The following is a 22,033-nucleotide window of genomic DNA, read 5'->3' on the forward strand; positions in this document are numbered from 1 at the left end:
TCCTTTTTTTTCAGCATATTTCTTCTTATGAATGTTGATAGCTGCACCAGCTTGGTGGGGAGAGGGTTTGATGAATAGCACAAAGACACTGGCTATTCCCTGGAGGCTGTCCCTTTAAAAGAGAATTCTAGTTTATTCTGGGGGAGGGGATGCACACATTAGAGTAGGAAAAAGGATTTGGAATAAAATTAAAACACTCCCCTTCATAGTCATTGTACTGAGATGCAAAGACCGCTTCCTAAGCTGGAGATGCTAACCTTGGCTAGCTCCTTCTGTTGTCTTCAAGGGGAATTTTGTCAGGCTATGGATTCATTTACAACTGTTAGTCATGTGGGCATATGTGAGGAAACAGATGCCAGTTTTAATGTATTTAGCCCGAAGTTACAATTTGATAGGAGCCACTGTTAGTAAGTTCCAGGATTTTAAGCTATTTCAAAATCCCTCCCTCTTCTGTTTGGAACAGTGCCAAAAGTGCCTCCCTTTCTATCTCTTAGTCCCAACCCCCACAAGCACCAGTACCCCCGCCCAGCCCCTCCTTCTTCTCTATTAAGATCAATATTCCTGCAGGTCAGGGGCAAGCAGCAGATGGGTCACAGCCTCTCTTCAACCAGTTCTTTTCACAAGCAGCAGATTGCATATCTGAATCTGGCTAATATTTGAATTCTTTTCTTTTTTTTCTCCTTACCCCTTTTTTTCTGCCTCTTCTTATCCCCACCCCTTTCTCCAACACTCAGGTCTCTGAGGTTCCATCAAAATATGGAACTTGATTTTGGACACTTTGACGAAAGAGATAAAACATCAAGGAACATGCGAGGCTCACGAATGAATGGGTTGCCCAGTCCCACTCACAGCGCCCACTGTAGCTTCTACAGAACCAGAACCTTGCAGGCACTGAGCAACGAGAAGAAAGCCAAGAAGGTACGTTTCTACCGCAATGGGGACCGCTACTTCAAGGGAATTGTGTACGCTGTGTCTTCTGACCGTTTTCGCAGCTTCGATGCTTTGTTGGCTGACCTGACTCGATCTCTGTCTGACAACATCAATCTGCCTCAGGGAGTGCGTTACATTTACACCATTGATGGATCCAGGAAGATTGGAAGTATGGATGAACTAGAAGAAGGTAATTTAAGGTAGTGGGTGGTGGTCCCTGGGGGGAAAGGGCATCCTTGGTTATGATTACATTCTTGGATTTCACTGAAAGAAATTAGGCAATGTGTTTCTCAAAACCTCGGGTTGACTGATGCTCAGACTTGATTCTATAGACATCAACAGAGCCATTAGCTATCACTCTTCATGGGCTTCAGTCACTGCTAGGATTGAAGTGTAGATGGTGGTGATAATGTATTATGCTTATCTACCAGGCAATACAAATGAAAATCTGAATTGTGGTGTTTAGTGAATCTTGTTCATAATTAGCTCTAAGTGGCATTATTAAGTCAGACCATGAAATCACCAGGGGTGTAACAAGGAAGGACACTTGATTGCGTTAATAGAGAAATTATTATGCACAAATTTCCTTTGAACTACTGAAAAATTATTTGTGAACTGCAATTCACTGGAAATATACACCCTAAAAACAGGACTTCCTGGACGTATTTACAGAAGATTATACTTTTAGGTAAGTGGTCACTGTTCAGCTGTTGCTTCTAAAAAGCCCACTTCAGGGTGTGTCCCTGAAGCTGAGATCATTGGGAGAAATACCAAAGGAAGCTGTAGGTATGCCTGGTATTTTAATAAAGATCATTCCTATTAGAATAGGAACTGACTCACTCTACCTCAATCCTTTTAAATCTTCTCTAGATGTGGGTATTGCAACTGAATTTTCTGACTAGATTGCTGAAAATGCTGACAACCTGTGTATCCACCTGAAAATAGGGGAAATCCCAGCTCTTATCAAAACTTGCTCAGCCATAAAGTCTTTTTTGTGATCACTTAGAAAATAGATCTCAGGTTGTGTTGTTAATATTGTACATTATTGGATAAATTATATTGATGATATTCCCCTATCCCTGCTTTTAAATTGGTGGGTACGACATATGTAATTATTTTAAACTGATACAGTGCTTTAAAGGACAGCTTCAAGGAATGGCGATAATGAAAATGTTCCTCCTCAAACCCCTCCCCCATTACCTAACCCTTCCCCCTCCCTCCCTTCATTCCCTGAGAAAAGGTGAGTTTAGAGCAGATAGATCTCTAGGGAGACCAAATTATGAAATGGCCAACAAGGCAGGAGAAACCACACACTTAATGACTTGTTGTTGGGAATACCCTGCCTTTGCTTCACTGCTTCTAGGTTTCTTGTGTTACCAGACAAAGGAGCATGAGGGCTTCCCTTGTACAAAATCCCATTTCTCTCGTGTAGCTACTGTTTCCCAAGTAGTCAGGTAAAGTGATTTGGGCCAGTTACTTATAAGAAAAAGTGTCCATATGGTTGTGACATCTCAGTCTCAGGGTTCAAGTCTGAGATCTTTTACATAATGACCTTGAAAAGCAATGCCTAGGAGGTTTAGATCACATGCAGAATGGACAGGCCTTTCCTGAACATCAAAGGATTGGAGGTTCTAGTGCATTTCTTGAAAGAAAGGTGAGCAGGGCAGACTTAAAGGGTTTTGAAGCTAGGTTGAGGGAGCTGTCCAACAGAGTAATCAATAGGGTGTGTGTCTTTGTTACTGTAAAATCCATATCTCAGTCAAATTTGAGGGATTTCTCTGATAACTTTCACAAACAAACCACCCTGAATCATCCAATATGTCTTCATTTCCATTAGCTGTGATCTTCTAAAGACCATCACAGATGCTAGGGCAGAATACCGAACCAAGTGATACTGTATTTGGAACAAGGATTGGAATATTCTTTTATCTGATTTCAGACAGGTGTTAGGCACAGATTTCTCCCCAAATCCATTTTTCACATATTGATTTTTTTCTTCCTGGATCTATGTGTGTTTGTGTGTGTGTGTGCATGTGCGCGCGTGTGTGTATGCGTGCGTGTGTGTTTTGGGAGAGGATTGGTGACAAATAATCTCATTTCAATAGGTATCAAATGTAATTTTGAAGAGATCACAGCTTTCTTTTCACTTGAGTCCTCTTGAATCCTTGATAGATTGGACCCCTTTCATCTATCATCTCTGGGTCACTTTGGGTGCAGTGTTACTTCCTGGTTAGTTCCCAGATAATGTAGCCTATGAATAGGGCTCAGTTGCATTTATTCACATGTCATCTATAAACATAATCACAATGAATGTCAATGTTCCTCCAGTCCTGAGTACTGCCCATTCTGTCAAGTAAATTCAGGGGTATCTCTGGGTTAATGTTGATAAATGTGATCAATTTTCCTACTGCTGTAGAGACAAATGGGAAAGGGCACTAGGAGAGGAGAATAAAGAAAATGGGTCTTTACCTCTTCTATTGTGTTCTGTTCATCTAGGAAAAATGGATATTTCCCCCTTCACTTTACTTACTTTGGAAGAGGTTAAATGAAAATATAAAAAACATGCACATTGTTTTCTGATAGCTTCAAATTGCAAAAGTTTGGAAAGATTCCTGCATGAAGAATCAGGTGTACTGGGTTCTAGTGTTAGAGGCAGCAGGATATAATGGGAGAATAAATGTTTGGAATTAGATTTAGTTCAGATTTGGGATCTTCCAAATGCTAGTGTGTGTGAACTTGGAGAAAGCATTAAACACTGAGCCTCAGTTTTTAATCTGTAATATGGGAGTAGCTGCTTTGAGAATTAAATAAGATAATGGATATGAAGTGCTTGCTGTTCTTCCTGGCACACAGAGACACTCAGTAAAGAGTAACTATTACTTTTTGAGTCTTTCTGGTTTGTAACTGGTTAGCTACCTGAGCATAGGTTTGCCATTATCATCAATGTGACTAATGTTTTCTTTTTCAGAATGATTGTTTTCTCTAAAAAAAATCTTTTCAAAGCATAATTTGTATACCAGAAACACCAATTTAAGTTATAAGTCAATGATTTTTAGAAAATTAACTAAGAGGTGCAATTATCACTGTAATCTAATTTCAGACCATTTTCATCTATCTCTTGAAGAAGAAACCCTGTACCAATTAGCTGTCACTACCAATTCCTTCCAACCTCTCCATATCTAGGCAATCATTTATCTAATTTATGTATCAATAGATTTACCCATTTTGGATGTTTCATGTAAGTTAAATCATACAGCATGTGTTCTTTTGTGCTTCTTTCTCTTAGGATAATGTTCTTAAGATTTGTCCATGTTGTACAATGTATCAGCACTTTGTTCCTTTTTATTGTGGAATGGTGTTTCATTGTATTTCCAGATCACATTTTGTATATCTTTTGTGAATAATATTCTTAACTATAAAGAGAGACTTGTAACACCTGCCTTTTTGTTAGGGTGATTGTGAGGATAAAATTAGATGTAGTATGGAAAAACAGTGACAAGGTACAACTAAAGTGACTAAAGTGTCATTATCATTAATGATGAGAGCCTAATAATAATGAGAAAAACAAAAATAATGAGAATGATGATGCTAATGAGGGGTAATAATGGCCAGTGGTTCCCAACCTGGCTACCTTTCAACATCTTTCAGAACTTTAGAAAAATATAGATTCTTGGACCACACCTCAGACCTATTGAATAAAAATCCCCAGAGAAAGCACCGCAGAATTTGTTTTTACAGATCTTGCGGGGTGGTTCTTATGAGCACTTAGAATTGGGAAGTATTAGATTAGGTGATCTCAATAATCCTCTTCAGCAATAAACAGTGTTAAGAATTTCTATGAATGCAGAAATCCTTGGTATTTTTTGTTGTTGTTGTTTGCTTTGTAGGTCTTAAAGATGTTTTCAAATGCCCATGGAGTGAAATAAAAAGTAACTGCTTGGTAATCACTGTGACCTTGTGTTCCCCTTTGTCTAGTATCTCTAGTGCACTGTCTGCTTGTCAGATGCTGAAAGTATCAAGGGAAGCAGTTAGCAACAAACTTGGATTTTTGATGTCAGTTTTTCCACAGCTTCTTGGATACACGAAGGGTCTGAGCAAGGCCACATAAGATGTGACCCTAGATAGCTGTATCCCCAGTAGGCCATTGAATGAAATCCACTGGTGGTATTGTCTTTTGTCTTGTCTTTCCTTATATAATCATTCTCCTTCCCTTTTGTCTAATCTTTTTCCCACTTCCTTGGATGTATGTACCAGATCAATTTTGTGGGTTTATTTAAGACTAGATAGCTTTTATTAATGCAAATTTAGACAAGTTTGAGCATTATTGTGCAGACTATGGGACAGAATATTTATAATTGGGACAGTCTTGGGAAATCTATGTTGTATGATGACATTATGATCCAGTTCCTTTGCCATTGTTTGTTTCAATGAGATGAAACCACCTTTCACTAATTTATTCTCTACTAAAGCAAACACATTGCCAAAAAAGAGACCCAGGGATTTTAAGATATCTAGGAGGGATTCATAGGCATGATAATATAAGAAATCATAATGTAATATTTTAATATAAAATACAATAAAGGTATCATTTAATATTTTCTTTCTTGAGTTAGGAAGCCCTGGAGAGGAAAAAGCCCTTATAAAAGTGCTCTTGCTCTGAGAAGAGATTAATATGTTTAATGCTTTTGAAAATAAGGTCCTCCTAAAAGTGAAGGGAAGTAGACATTAGATCATTTTGAACCCATGGCTTGTTCCATTTCTCCCCTTTTAGCTGTGCTTCCATGATTTCATTTCCTCAACCCCTCACCCTAAAGCCAGTTGTCAATTCCAGCAAATTGTCACCTTGGTTGGCTTTGAAACCAGTTTTCCTTCCAGGTTCCCAGGAGGTGGGAAGCTTCTGGAAGCTATGGCAGGATGGGAACCCAGCTGTGTAAAGGTGCAGCACACCTCACCCAGCTTCAATTGCCAGGCAGCTGGATGAGTAAGAAGCACCAAGCTCTGGCAATAGACATTGCAAATGCTTGTAAAATCAGAACAAGGAAGCTTTAGTATAGCAAAGCAGCATATCTTTCCAGTAGTAGAAGTGGAGGGTCCTTGGTGGAAGCACCTATTTCTTTGACATTTAATTACTGTAACAGTTTTATTTTTTCAAACCTGCTTGTGATGGAAAAAAAGAAGAAAATTTCTTCACATAGATCTTTCGATCTAGAAGGGATTCAGGTATACTTGGTGAAATACTTTCAATTTGTGAATGAAAAAGCTGAGACTGAGAGACAAGCAATTTGCTTGAAGTCATATGGTTCCTCAGTACCTGGTTGGAATTTGAATCTAGGTCAGTCTGACCCCCAAGTCACTGCTCTTAACCCCCATAAATATTCTGTCCTCATTGGGATCAGCAGTGGCTTTGCTGGATCTTAGCTACAGAGCTCCCGCACTTGGTATTTGTGGCAACTGGAAACCTCCTCCCAAGTAGCATGAAATCCTGCTTTTGAGGCATAGGATCCCAGCAGTGTTCAAGCTGTATAGTCATCACAGCTCAAGTCTAAGATTGATGACCTTGCTGTTTTCTATTTTCTTTCTTTTATTTCTCACTCCTCATTCCATTTCCTTTCTCTCAGCTTTTTCTTCCTCCTTTCCTTTTTCACACTTTCCTCCTTGTTCTCCTCTCTATTCCACTATTTGAGGGGCTTAATAGTAACAATAAAAATTTATGAAGTGCTTACTGTATTCTAGTCTCTGGGCTCAGCACTTTCTATCCATCATCTTATTCAAGCCCACAATGGTTCTATAAGGTAAGTATTCTTAGCACCCCCACTTTGCAGGCAATTCACTGCAGCCAAGGGAGGCTAGGTATCTGGCCCAAGGGCACATAACTATGAAGTGTTAGGTACTCCATTCTGACTGACATCATATCAGCTGTTCTTTTTCCATTACTCTGTATTCAGGCCAAAAGGAGAGAGTAGAGTGACTCAAATGTACCCTCAAAAGTGCTCAACATAGATTTGGCTGAGTGCTGGGCCCTCTGGAAAGTTCTTGGGTGCCATATGATACTCTAGCTGTTTGCCATCATGTTCATTTTCATCTGGGGGTAGTTAATCATACTCATAGTTCAGAGGCTTAAGAGGTTTAAGAGATGGGGGCAAAAATGTCCAGAGTCCTAATAGGGCTACACAGCTGACTCTACAGAAGAGACTGTGGATGAAGGAAATCATAAATATATAGTCTTGCACATTTCCACACCACACAGTTGTCTGACAGAGTTTTAAAGTGCATGACAAGTAATGGAAAACATCTGACTCAAAGGCAGTGATCTCTTGGAAGGTACTTATGAATCTGGTGAAGTGCTAAGGCAAGAGTATGAGGGTACTCTTTCTAGTACCCTCATACTAGTGTGTGTGAGATGTTGGATATGAATATATGGGGTAACTGAAAAAGCCCCTTTTCCCTGTTAATTTACAAATTAAAGACTCTAGACTCAATCACTTGAGTTAAGTTAGATTAACCAGAAAAAAAAAGCCAGAGAAATTAAGGTTTCTACTAGCTGGTGTCTTTGTTTCTCCCATCTGGGTGTTCATGTGTGTACTAAAAGGAAATCAGTGCCTCTGTTTACCTATAAGCCATCCCTTGGTTCTCTTGTTGAGATGGAACACCATCAGCCTCTCAGACTGAGGGCAGCTTTGAATGCTACTTGCCTTCCCCCTCCACACACACACATAAATGTCCTTGAAGGTACACTAGATATTCTGACTGAATCTTCTCTTAGCACTGAGAAATTTATTAATTAATAAGACTTAAAGGATTTTGTGCTATAGTAAAACGATCCATATTTGCAAAGACAGTGAGTTATCAACCTGGCATTTCTAAATGTCTCTGTGTGGTTCTCCTGCTGAGACCAAAGGAAGGGGAAGAGCCATCAGACTATAATTGTGTTTAATGGTCTATTTGCACTGACTAGGGTTTATTTATTTATTTAGATTATTACTGATGATGTAAGACTGATTAAATCAGACTGCTTCTGCAGCTCAACCTCTGAATGAACTTCTGTATACCTTGAGGCTAATGCGTTTTACTGAAAATTCAACCTTCCTCAATATTTTCTCCCCCAGGCTGAACCTACATCTTTTCCTATTTCTTCCATGTCTAGTCCCAGGTGTTTAATCCCCTCCTCTTGCCTCTGGCCCATTTCTTCCTCTGCATTAGTCATTGCCCCTAGCCCAAGGTAAATGAAAAATTTACACTAGTTCTCTTCAATTCATAAATCAGGCTATTTGATGTATTCTCACATCTGCACTTCATTACTATGGTAGCCAAGGGAAGTACTGGTGAAGATGACCCTAAACACACAGATGTAGTGTGCGGTATCCAGGAGGATAAGAAGATGTAAGGTGGGTTGTAGAAGCAGGGAAGAGTATTTTCATGCAAGAACTAAAGAAAGATGTGTTCGTGTGTGTGTGCGTGTGTGCATGCATGTGTGTGTGTACAGTTTATTATTTAGATTCTGTCTCCACCTAGATATGGGAGTGAGCAGTAAAGGACATATTTAAACACACATGTAGACATTCAACACACATACACACACAGTTTACATTTCAATATTCCACCACTTAAATATTTTGTGCAAATGACAGTCTGGCTTCTTACCAACAGTGTACAATATGCCTGATATGCAAGGTTACTTGCTTCACTTTAAGTTGGAATAAAAATGTAATAGCTCTGAAAGTTCTTGGTTTATAATATAATGAAGTGATGGGATCAGGAGTTCCAAATTAAGTACAGGAACATTAGGAAATAAAGACATGGTAAAAATGCTCCAGTAATGCCCCAGAAGTTAATAAACATCCTAGAAACTAACATAAGTGTTTAAATTCCAATAGAACCATATTAAATTCGAGAACCCCACTTGTTAAATTAAACTTAGAAGTGTTCATTGTCCTTATAACACTTAACTTTACAGAGTTCTTCAACAAGTTATGCCATTATATTGAAACATCTTTTGTTGATTACTTTTGAATTTGAATGGACTAAGTTGTTAGAGAGTCCATTCAGGAGTTTGACTTAGGGTTGGTTACTATCACCTTTTCTCCAAAAGTCCTACTCCAGTGTCAGTGTATTTTAGTTTGGTTAGAGTCCATGTATCTGCTGATGAACTTATCATTTAACTACTTATTTCTTCCCTTAGGGGAAAGCTATGTCTGTTCCTCAGACAACTTCTTTAAAAAGGTCGAGTACACCAAGAATGTCAATCCCAACTGGTCTGTCAACGTGAAGACATCTGCCAATATGAAAGCTCCCCAGTCCCTGGCTAGCAGCAACAGTGCCCAGGCCAGAGAGAACAAAGACTTTGTACGCCCCAAGCTGGTGACCATCATTCGCAGCGGGGTGAAACCTCGGAAGGCCGTGCGTGTGCTCCTGAACAAGAAGACAGCCCACTCTTTTGAGCAAGTCCTCACTGATATCACTGAAGCCATAAAGCTAGAGACTGGGGTTGTCAAAAAGCTCTACACTCTGGATGGAAAACAGGTAAGTACCTTTTCAAAGTAGTCTTCTCACTTTTCAAAATCATTGGATAACTGTCTTATAAACAAACCATTGTTTCTGGTTGAGGGACTCTTCGTCCTCATTTCATCCTTATATGACATTACATAGTATCATTAGGAGGAAAAGCTCTTTTCAGTAGGAAAAGCAATGTGACAGGAATCTGAGACTTTGAAATTGAATTTGCCAGGTATAATGGTTATTTAGCTTCAGATTCCTTATCTGCTAAGGAAAAAAATGTCTTAGGAACTAGATTCCATAAATTCTTACAAGCATGAAGTTAGCTAGTGTACAATAAGCTTTGATTATTCAATACGTATGACTGAAGATTAGAGCTTATCACTGTTTTTTCTTAAATACCCTCATACTGGTATTTTGTATCCAGCCTGGTGAAAGAAGATTGAAGTGACTGTCATGCTATGAAAGGAGTCAGAAAGGGGGAAGCACTGAAGCCGCTAGTTTATTGTCTTTGCCTTATACAAGTTTTTCTCCTCTTTCCCTTTTTCATGTGACATGATTGTCTTAATTTGGTTGCACTGATGGTTTGTGTGAGAAAAGGACTATTTCAGGATCCTAAAATTAGCCCAAGAAAGATGGTGCCATCTGTTCCCCTCCAAATCAGGTTCTTCATGTCATTGGTTATACTACTGAAGTGCCACCTATATTAATATCTAGGAAAGAATGCAGCCAGGCGTCTCTATCAGACAGATGCACCATTCTCTTGAGCATAGGGATCTGTAAATATATGGCAAAAAATATTCCAAGAGAATTGGAACAGTGGCTGGTTCTATTGGCTCTAAAGAGAATCCTGGTCCCCCATCAAAGAAGACAAATGTGGATTATTATCAGTCCATAATTCTACTTCTTAAAATACATTTTTTATTTAAACAACTAAAAAAGCAGATTCACCTTGCATCAAAATGAATGGCTAGTATTCAAATGTTGTTGTGCCTTCTCCCAATTCTGATTATAAAGTGTGCTCCAAGATTTTGAGTTTTAGGGGAAAAAATTCTCAAATACTGTATACTTAACTATTTTGATAAATTAGTGTATTCTATTTATCTTCTATAATTATATGATCTGAGAAATACCTAGAGGCAAGTATCTCCTATTTGTGTTTGTTGTACCAAAACAATGGGCTTACCTATGATGTGAGGAAAAGTGCCAACTTTTAAGCATCTCTCTAATAGTATTTCTCTTTTGAGCACTGTGTATATAATAAAAAGGAGCTGCTTAGGAACAAGTTTAATTGCCAATACCTCATCTGGGAGATATAGGATCTAGAAATTTTAGAATCATTGGATCTTAGAGTAGACACTGAATTTAGAAAATATGACATTTACTCTCCCATCTAAGATAGGGAAATCCTCTACAACCATTTCGTAAGACATTCTAGTTTACTGTTCAACAGCTGTGTTTTTGGAAAGATATTCTTTATTTTAGGCCTGAATGAGGCTTCCCTATACCTTCAACCTTCTGAAGTAATTTAAGAAAAATACAAATCAAAGACATAAGACTGGGATTCAGAAGATTTGGTTTCTAGTCTTTATATTGCCACTTAATATATGACCTTGGACTAACCACTCAACTGTCCTGAACTGCACAATCTTCCTTTGTACAAATGGACCGATCATACCTGCCCTGCTCAGGTTCACAGGATTCTTGTGAGGATCAGATGAAATAATGGATGTGAAAGCACTGTGTAAATTAAAACACACATACATTTACACATAATTTATCATTAAATTATATTTATGACAATTTACATATGTATTAACTAAAGTTAGCTCTCTCCCACCTACTTTACTTCTATCATTATTACTAAGAGTTTCCAACATTTTGTGGAGATGTACCATTTCTGAGCATTCTGTAATCACTCCTAATATGTAAAATGGCACCTTTATCTCCTAGGTCCTTTCAGACATCTGTATGTCTCTCTATACAGTTCCTTCTCTTTCAAATGTCTCATTCTTCCCACCCTGACCCCACAAGGGGTCATCTTTTAAGGCCTTGTTCAAATGTTATTTTATCTTTGAAAACTTATGTCTCCACTAGGTACAGTAAAAGTAGTCCTAACCTTCTTCCTTCCCTTCCCTTCCTTTTCCATCCCTTCCCTTCCTTTCCCTTCCCTTCCCTTCCCTTCCCTTCCCTTCCTTTCTCCCTTTCTTATTTATTTATATTCAGCTCCTGTTACACTACAGATACTCTACATACGTTTGTTGATTGAATGAACTGACATAAAGAGATTCTCACATGGCTCAGGGAGACATTCTGAAAAGCCCTCTTCTTCCAATGTTCCAGACACTATCCTTAGGTCTATCAGAAGTGATAGGGGGTTTCCAAAAGATTGCATATCCCACCCAGGCTCTTACATCTAGTATTCTACTTGGAAGTCACTAAGGGCAGATATTTATTTATTTATATTTTATTTGTTCTTTTCAGATATACATGATAGTAGAGTGTATTTTGATATATTATATACACATGGAGTACAACTTATTCTAATTCGGATCCCATTCTTGTGGTTGTACATGATGTGGAATTTCACCGGTTGTGTATTCATATATGAACATAGGAAAGTTATGTCTGATTCATTCTACTGTCTTTCCTATTCCCATCCTCCCTCCCTTCACTTCATTCCCCTTTGTCTAATCCAATTAACTTCTATTATTCCATCTCCCACCTTTATTGTGTATTAGCATCTGCACATTAGTGAGAACATTAGGCCTTATTTTTTTGGGATTGGCTTATTTTATTTAGCATGATAGTCTCCAGTTGTATCCATTTACCAGCAAATGCCATAATTTTATTCTTCTTTATGATTGAATAATATTCCATTGTGTATATATACCACAACTTCTTTATCCATTCATCTGTTGATGGGCACCTAGGTTGGTTCCATAGCTTAGCTATTGTAAATTGACCTGTTATAAACTTTGATATGGCTGCGCTACTGTAGTATGCTGATTTTAAGTCCTTTGGGTGTATACTGAGGAGTGGGATAACTAGGTCAAATGGTGGTTCCATTCCAAGTTTTCCGAGGAATTTCCATACTGCTTTCCAGAGTGGTTGCACAAATTTTCAGTTCCACCAGCAATGTATGACCTTTTCCCTCACATCGTTGCCAACATTTATTATTGCTTGTATTCTTGATAATTGCCATTCTGACTGGAGTGAGATGAATTCTCAGTGTAGTTTTGATTTGCATTTCTCTAATTGCTAGAGTTTTTTTTCATATATTTGTTGACCATTTGTATTTCTTTTTCTGTGAAGTTCCTATTCAGTTCTTTTGCCCATTTATTGATTGGGTTATTTTTTGGGGGGGTGTTAAGTTTTTTTAAGTTCTTTGTATATCCTGGAGATTAATACTCTAGCTGAGGTGCAGGCAGCAAAGATTTTTCTCCCATTCTGTACACTCTCTCTTCACATTCTTGATTGTTTCCTTTGCTGTGAAGAAGCTTTTTAGTTTGATACCATCCCATTTATTGATTCTTAATTTTATTTCTTGTCTTTAGGAGTCTTGTTGAGGAAGCTGGTTCTTAAGTTGACATGATGTAGAGTTGGGCCTACATTTTCTTATAGTAGGCACAGAGTCTGGTCTAATGCCTAGATCCTTGATCCATCTTGAGTTTAAGGGCAGACATTTAAATCAGTATTTCCCAAAGTATATTCTAAGGAGAACTGTCTCCATATCCCACCCCTAGAAGTTCTTCAGAAAAGTTTCTGTGGTCAGATAAGGTTATAAAATGCTATAAATGTTACACCTTCCTTAGAAATTCATGGTGTTCATTAGCACATTAAATGTTCTGAGAACATAGACAGTGAGGAAACTTATTTAATTAGACCCAGGATTTCCCAATCTTTAACCATAAACATTTTAAATGAAATTACATGTATATATGGAGAACATAGAAATGCTCTTTAGAGAAGATGCTGAATGATCAAGAACTAAGTACCCTAACTTTCACTGGTAAGACTGGTATGCATTGGGTAACCCACAAATCAAATATCATTGTGTTGTTACAGCAAAGACATTAAATAACAAAATTTGGGAGTGTGTGGACCAACCTACTAATTACAAAATAGTTGCTGAGTATACTGAAAGTATACTGAAAGTTGCCACACTTGAAATTTTGGAGCTCATCCCATTTCCCTGTGCTAGTGATAACACACAGTGCTAATATTAACACCTGTTGGTCACTTTGGTTATTGGTGGGTATTCTTACTACTGCAATAGGATCTTCTGTAGAGGCCAAAGGCACATGTGCTGCAATGGGTTGAATATACTTGGATGAGATTCCAGTGACTGTCTTTGGCTACATGTAGCACTAGGCACTAAGTTGGAAAGGATAGAGTATAGTGAAGTCTATTTGTTATAAAATATTTTATTCATGAAATCAAGGTCATAACTTGATGTCAGTATATTTTTTAATTGAATCCCAGCTCAACCAAACTAAGTGGTTTTTGTCCCCTTCTTATAAGTAGTGATCAGCTAAAAGACCCCAGTTGATTTAGTTGATTATACTGAGTTGTTGTTACTTCTGTTCTCCTGTATACCAGTTGGCTAATTGTTTTTTATTGATGGACAAGAAACCATAGTTATACCTTTTTTTTCTTTGCTTGCTTTTATTTTGCATGGATGTGTTTTTGGAGTCCTTAACCTTTTTAGGGCTTATGTTTTGCTGGTATAGAAGACTGGTTTCCTGACTTCTTGTGGAGGAAATATTTGTCAAAAGTTGTTAGAAAAGCTAATCACTAGTGTGAAGAGGTTCAAACTTATTTCTCTCCTCAATAAGAAGTAGTTGGTAGGACCCTGACTACTCTGAAGAGCCAAAATGAATTTCTAGAAGGTCAATCAAGGAGGAAATGATGGAAGGTTGGAGGATTATATGTATTACTATATTCTCAGGTGAGGTTGTTCTTTTGATTCTTTGACTTCAGAAGTAGTACTTTTGTTGGGCAAAATTATCCAAATAATAATTTCCCTAATCAACCCACATATTGATCTTTGTGCATAAAGGGTCATGGGTGTGTAAAAATTGAAAAACAAAATTCTGGTTCATTTGAAAATAGTGGTTTAATTAGATACATAATCTAGTATTAAAATCAATTCCGAAAGCAGAAAACATGATGCTTCTGTTAGAGGTACAGAGTTTTAATAATAGATTTCCAGTTTTTTGGCATCATACATAGGAGTGCAGCTGGTCCTCATACTATCCATTTTCATGCTACACTGATTGGCATCTCTAGGTTCAGTTTTGTCCACACATAGGATCTGTGCAAGAAAAGATTCATTATAGCCTCAAGATATGTACCTAAGACACAAGCAGAACTTTACTATTTATGTTAGCTTTGTTAGGCCAGTATTCAATTGGATGAATTTATTTCATGTTTCTGTCTAACTTTTTATTATCAACTACTTGGACCAGGGAGTTTAGGTATCAGAATAACAGGAGAGGTTTAAACTGATTCCAAGAGGTTATCTATAGCCTGGGAACTCTAGAATAGGATTTTTTTGGGGGGGTACTGGGGATTGAACCCAGGGGCACTCAACCACATCCCAGCCCTCTCTATTTTTTATTTTGAGACAGGGTCTTGCTAAGTTGCTTAGGGCCTTTCTTGCTAAGTTGCTGAGGCTGGCTTTGAACTTGCAATCTTCCTGCCTCAGCCTTAGAATAGGAATTTTAAGGAAACATTTGAAGCACAATAGGAAAACAACAGCATGAAGGACTTTGAGCTGCTGCTAAATATGCTAGGAAAGACTTGAGACTTCCAAATTACTATACAGAATAAGTGGGTACCATGAGCACAAAGGCAATTGTAGGAAATACAGGAAGACAGGTCAGAATTTAACCTTGGAAATGATGAGTCCATTTCCCAAGGTGGATGTGTCTTTTGCCCATATAGCTAGTTTGTCTTTCCTTCATTATCTCTGCCTGCTTTAGTTATGTCTGGTCTTACATACATTTCTTGGCATTTAGTTCTCCCAGAGCCAACCTTTCTCTTCTTCCAGTGTTGTGACCCTGTCAGTCAATGTTGGGCTTAATAGATAAGGTCATGTAGCCATAAATTATGCCCCAAGAGGAAGGTCACTTATCATTGACCTTCACTTGAGAAAATTAAGACTAGGAAAGTATTTATATTACCAGAACTTTCCCTCTCCAACCTTTCATAGATGCCTGGAGACAGGCTTTGGGAAGACTGGCTTGAGGATGGAGTAGAAAAGAACAAAGGTGGAAAGCTGGGTGGGCTCTGTGAAAGGAGAGAGTTTACAAACTGCTTCCCCACACATGTTGTAATAGTTTGCACTTTATAAAGAAGGCTTATGGTGGAGGTGGCCAAACATCAGACATATTGCCCTTACAGAAAGAACCAATTTTTACCCTGGCAATTTGTTATTTCTTCAGCAATTCATGTTCTTGGAGTTTTGTTGTTGATGAGATGGTCCTGGTTCTAAACAGTTATCAAGGTGGGACTTGGACATTTTGATCAAAAGCTGTTGCTCAGTATTCCTATCTTCAACACTACTAATTTGTCAGTGTCTAACATTCAGCACGTAGAAAGATCCCCAGACAAATTCAGACTTGAGTTCTAATCTTCATTCTGTTTTCTACTAGCTATATGATGTGGGGCCAATTACATCTCTTCTTTGGGTCTCAGTTTTTGAGTAGATCTTAGTATGTGACCTTAATATAAATTCTAGGATAACAGAGTTTTCATCTCAGAGTATTGATCTGTCTAAACATTTTTTTTCACCAAGCTACTTTCAGTGCACTCCACTTTTCTATGCTCCTCGGATTGCCAGCATGATGTTGTACTCACTTTGATGGATATGTTGTTTTCTAGAATGGTCCCTAAATGGTATTTGTACAGTTCTTATGTTCAGATCTTTCTTGTTACCTCTAATGACTTGACCAAAACATATTTTTATACTTGTGATTTTAATTTGACATTGTCTTTCCAACGTGGATGGTATGAAGGGTAGAAAGAGGAAGATTCACAAACAAAGCAAGACAAAAGGCAGACAGCTAGAATTATGTCAAATATTCAACAGTGCCATTATTAAGGCATGTTCCCTGCAGTAGTGCTTATTTTCAGTGCTGGAGAAAGATGGTTGCAAGTAGGGGTGGCTAGCATTAGTGTCAAATGCATTCCTATATCTTGAATAGCCTGAAGAGGCTCATCAAGTGGAGATTGATCTATTCAGGGATACAGAATGTTCCATTTCCAACTGTTGAAGTAGCTGACCTCTTAATTCTTTATTTTAATATTTCTCATTATTTCCATCCCTTTGAAGTGACAGAACATTGTCTGAAAGATGCATTTTTTTCCCTTCAATTGATGAATGGATAAAGATGCATTTTTTTTTTGTAGTGCTAGGGATTGAACACAGGGCCTTGTACATGGGAGGCAAGCACTCTACCAACTGAGCTGGAAAAGATGCATTTTTAATAACTTTATTGAGATATAATTCCTATGCCATACAACTCACCTATTTTTGTATACAAATCAGTGACTTCTATATTTATGCAATTTTGCATCTATCACCACAAAAAATTTCAGAATATTTTTATTATCCCCAAAAGAAACTCTGAAAACTTAGGCATCTTCCAACTTCCCAACTCCATCCCCTATCCCATCCCTAGGTACTCAGTTACTTTGTGTCTTAATAGATTTTCCTATTCAGGAATTTAATAAATAAAGAATCATATGTGGTATTTTGTGCCTGATTTTCTTCACTTAGCTTGCTTTCAAGGTTCATCCATGCTCTTAAATGTATCAATACTTCATTCATTGTTATAAATGAATAGCATTCCATTGTCTGAATAAGCCAAATAGTGTTTAGTCATTCATCTGTTGATTGACATTTGAATTGCTTCCACTTTTTCTATTATGAATAATGTTGCTATGAATATTCATGTAGAACTTTTTTTGTAGGTATATATTCTTATTTATATTGGGGAAATAACAGGGAATGGCTTTTCTGGGTTGCATGTTATGTGCATACTTAAAATTAAAAAAAAAAAACTGTCAAACTGTTTCCCAAAGTGACTTCATCATTTTCTCTCCCCACCAGCAAGTTATGAGAGTTCTCAGTTATTCTACATCTTCCCCAACACTTGTTATTTTCTTTTTTATTACAGCCGTCCTAGTGGGTGTGAAATAGTATTCCAATGTGTTTTTAATTTGCATTTTTGGATGACTAATGATTTAGACATAATTTTATATACTTTTTGGATACATGTGTATCTTCTTTGAGAAAATATCTATTCATATCCTCTGCCCACATTTTATTTTTAAAGTTCTTTTTAGTCATATACATCACCAGGATACACCCTGACATAATCACAAAAGCGTGAAACACAATCCATTCTAATTAAGTCCCCAGCACTTCTTGCCCCCCTCCACTCCACCAATCCCTCCTTAATCTATTTAGTTTATTTCCTTTTTAAAAAAAATTATTGTCTTATGGTTACACCCAATGCCAGGACCCACCATACCACGACCCACCATACCACATCCATGCATGCACATATGGAAGTTCAGTAACAATCATTCTACTGTTCTTCCCTTTTCCTGGCATCTCTTCTTTCTCAATCCTCTTCATCTACTCCACTGATCTTTTCTCCATTTTCATGAAATTCCATCTCCTTTTTTTCTATCTCTCTCTTCCTTTTATTTTCACCCTCTCCAATTTTGGATTAGCTTCTACATATTAGAGGAAACATTCAACCTTTAACTTTTTGGGACTGGCTTATTTCACTTAGTATGATGGTCTCCAGTTCCATCCATTTACCAGCAAATGCCATAATATCATTGTTCTTTATGGCAGATATATATATATATATATATATATATATATATATATATATATATCACATTTTCTATTTTCATTCATCTGTTGAAAGGCACCTAGGTTGATTCCATAGCTTACATAGCTTAGCTATTGTGACTTGAGCAGCTATGAACATTGATGTGGCTGTGTCACTGTTGTATGCTGATTTTAAGTCCTTTGGGTATAGACCAAGGAGTGGGATAGCTGGGTCAAATGGTGGTTCCATTCCAAGTTTTCTGAGGAATCTCCACACTGCTTTCCAGAGTGGCTGCACCAATTTGCAGTCCCACCAGCAATGTATGAGTGTACCTTTTCCCCATATGCACGCCAACATTTATTATTATTTGTATTTCTGATAATTGCCATTCTGACTAGAGTGAGATGAAATCTCAATGTAGTTTTGGTTTGCATTTCCCTAATTGCTAGGGATATTGAATCTTTTTTCATATATTTGCTGACCATTTGTATTTCTTTTTTTGAGGAGTGTCTGTTTAGTTCTTTTGCCCATTTGTCGATTGGGTTATTTGTTTTTTTGGTATTAAGTTTTTGAGTTCTTTGTATATCCTGGATATTAACACCCTATCTTGAGAGCATGTGGCAAAGATTTTCTCCCATTCTGTAGGCTCTCTCTTCACACTCTTGTTTCCTTTGTTGTGCAGAAGCTTTTTACTTTGATGACATCCCACTTATTGATTTTTAATTTTATTTTTGAGCTTTAGGAGTCTTGTTAAGGAAGTTGTTTCCTATACCAACATGTTGGAGTGTTGGACCTACATTTTCTTCCAGCAGTTGTAGGGTTTCTATTCTAATTCCTAGGTCTTTGATTCACTTTGAGTTGACTTTTGTGCATGATTAGAGATAGGGGTTAAATTTCATTCTACTATATATGGATTTCCAGTTTTCCCAGCACCATTTGTTAAAAAGACTATCTTTTCTCTATCACATGTTTTGGCACTTTTTCTGGTATCAGATAACTGTATTTATGGGAGTTTTTGTCTTCAATTCCATTGGTCTTCCTGCCTGTTTAGATGTCGATATGGTGATTTTTTTTTTTTTTTTACTATAGCTCTGTAGTATAATTTGAGGTCTGATATTGTGATGCCTCCTGCTTTGCTCTTCTTGCAAATGATTTCCTTGGCTTTTTTTTTAATCTTATTTTTGCAAATGAATTTCAGAACTGCTTTTTCTAGATCTGTGAAGAATGTCATTGGAATTTTGATGGGGATTGAGTTGAACCTGTATATCACTTTTGGTAATATGCCATTTTGACAATATTAATTCTGCCTATCCAAGAACATGGGAGGTCTTTCCATCTTCTAAGGTCTTCTTCAATTTCTTTCTTTAGTGTTCTATAATTTTCATTGGAAAACTCTTTCGCCTTTTTTAAAGATTGATTCCCAAGTATTTTATTTTCTGAGGCTATTACGAATGGGATAGTTTTCCTATTTTTTTTTTTTTCAGCAGATTCATCATTGGAGTATAGGAACATGATTGATTTATTAGTGTTAATCTTGTATCCTGCTACTTTGCTGAATTCATTTATGGACTGTAGAAGTCTTGTGGCAGAGTTTTTGCCCACCTTTTAATCGAGTTATTAGCCTTCTTAACATCAAGTTTTAAAGCCAGATGGGGTGGCGCACACCTGTAATCCCAGTAGCTCAGGAGGCTGAGGCCGAAGGATTGCAATTTCAAAGCCAGCCTCAGCAATTTATCGAGGCCCTAAGCAACTCAGTGAGACCCTGTCAAAAAATAAAAATAAAAAGGAGGGGGACTGGGGATATGGCTTAGTGGTTAAGTGCCCCTGCGTTCAATCACTGGTAACAAAATAAACAGTTGAGTTTTAAGACTTCTTTATATATTTTGTTTTTGTTTGTTTGCTTGTTTTTGCAGTGCTGGGCCTCTTACATGGTAGGCAAACGCTCTATCACTATATATTCTGGATACAAGTTCTTTTTCACATATGTGCAAATATTTTCTTTCAATCTATAGCATTTTTTTCATTTTCTTAATGGTTTTCTTAATTTCCATTTTGTCAAAATCCAGTTAATTTTCTTTCATACATTGTGTTGTATCTAAAAATTCTTTACCTAACTCAAATTCTCAAAAATTTTCTCCAACTTTTTCTTTTAGAAGTTTTATAGTTTTAGGTCTTATGTTTTGGTCTCTAGTTCATTTGTACTAATTTTTGTGTATAGGGTGAGGTAGGAATCATTGTTCATTTTGGGGTGGGAGAGGGGCACATGTATGTCTGATTTTTTCTAGCACCATTTGTTAAAAGGAAAGGATAATGCAGTTTCTTTGAATTTGAATTTAATCTGATACTTAGAAATAGCTGTGGCCCAATGAAAGACTCTGAAGTTTTCTGGAACTTCAAAGAATTGTGGGTGTGAATTAATGTAACACAGGAGTTTCTCCTATACAGGTGCTCTAGAACAGTAACTCACTCTAAGGCCACATCAGTGAGGTTAACTAAGCATCTTTCAGCAGGCAAAAAAATAGGACTTGATAAGAGAGGCTAAACATGACTATTATTCCTTGACAATGGTTCCCATGCTCTAGATCCTTGGAGTTCTCACCCAGACCAAACAAACTTGCCTGTCCTATGTCATATCTCCTCAGGGTGATGCTAATCAGGGTTTGAGCAGGGGAGTAGAGAGATGCCAGAGTTATTGGTGTTTTTTTGGTAGCATCTTGAGATATATTTCATATGCAAGGTACTTTGCACCTTGAAAGTATATAGTTCAGTGATTTTTATTATATTAACAGACATGTGCAATCATCACCACAGTCAATTTTAGAACATTTTAGTCATCTTCCCTGCTTCCCATTTCCCTCCCCACACCTTAAGCAATTACTAATCTACTTTCTGTCTATATGGCTTTGCCTTTTCTGAGAATTCATATAGATATATCACATAATATGTCATTTTTGGTGATTGACTTCTTTCACTTAACATTAAGTTTTCCAGGGTCATCAATCTTCTACTTATATTTATTTGTATTTCACCCTTTTTTATGGCTAAATTATATTTCAGCATACAGATATATAAGATTTTATTTATTCATTCAATTAGTGGACATTTGGAGTATTATCTCCAAATGTCCTTTTGGACCTTTATCTATCATGGATGATACTGCTGTGAACATTTGTGCATGAGATTTGTGTGAATATATATTTTCATTTTTTCCAGTATATACCTAATAATAGAATTACTGGGTGTTGAGGTTTCCTGACTTCTAATTTCTTAACTACCAAACTAAAGTTCATAAATCAAATACCCCAGGGATGCTCCAAACCAACAAATTCACATTCTCTTTTTCTGCGTAGATATTTGGATTAGAGTTCTTGCCTAGGGAATATAGAAGTAACCATGAAGATCCCTTCATTATATTTCCTTAAAGCTAGATGAAATCTTAAGAAGTAATTTCCTTCTTTTTTTTTAATTTTTTTTTATAACTTTATTTTATTTAGTTTTGTATGTGGTGCTGAGGCTCGAACCCAGTGCCTCCTGTGTTCTAGGCAAATGCTCCACCACTGAGCCACAACCCCAACCCAATTTCCTTCTTTTTACATGAGTCTTACCTTGGCCCTTCTAACTATCTGAAATCAGAGATGCTTTCTAGCTGGGTATGGTGGCACATGCCTGTAATTCCAGTGATTTGGGAGGCTAAGGCAGGAGAATTCCAATTTTGGGCTAGCCTCAGCAACTTAGTGAGACCATAAGCAATGTAG

At 37.3% G+C, this 22,033-nt stretch overlaps 1 protein-coding gene across 3 annotated transcripts in view; it reads left to right on the top strand.

The window, feature by feature from the left end:
• Positions 1 to 741: 741 nt before the first annotated feature.
• DCX (doublecortin) overlaps positions 742 to 22,033 on the top strand; it is a gene marked incomplete at its 5' end in the record, with an annotated part of 108,570 nt that continues 87,278 nt past the window's right edge. For 2 of the 3 annotated variants that reach the window (XM_079124696.1, XM_079124697.1), the window contains 2 exons: positions 757 to 1,120; positions 9,110 to 9,450. In XM_079124696.1, coding sequence (XP_078980822.1) covers positions 757 to 1,120; positions 9,110 to 9,450 — 705 coding nt within the window. Of the gene's footprint in view, positions 1,121 to 9,109; positions 9,451 to 22,033 lie in introns of all 3 variants that reach the window. The other variant, XM_079124698.1, reaches the window with a different exon arrangement.

This window comes from Sciurus vulgaris, assembly GCF_902686455.1.
Source record: "Sciurus vulgaris genome assembly, chromosome: X".
NCBI lineage: Eukaryota > Metazoa > Chordata > Mammalia > Rodentia > Sciuridae > Sciurus > Sciurus vulgaris.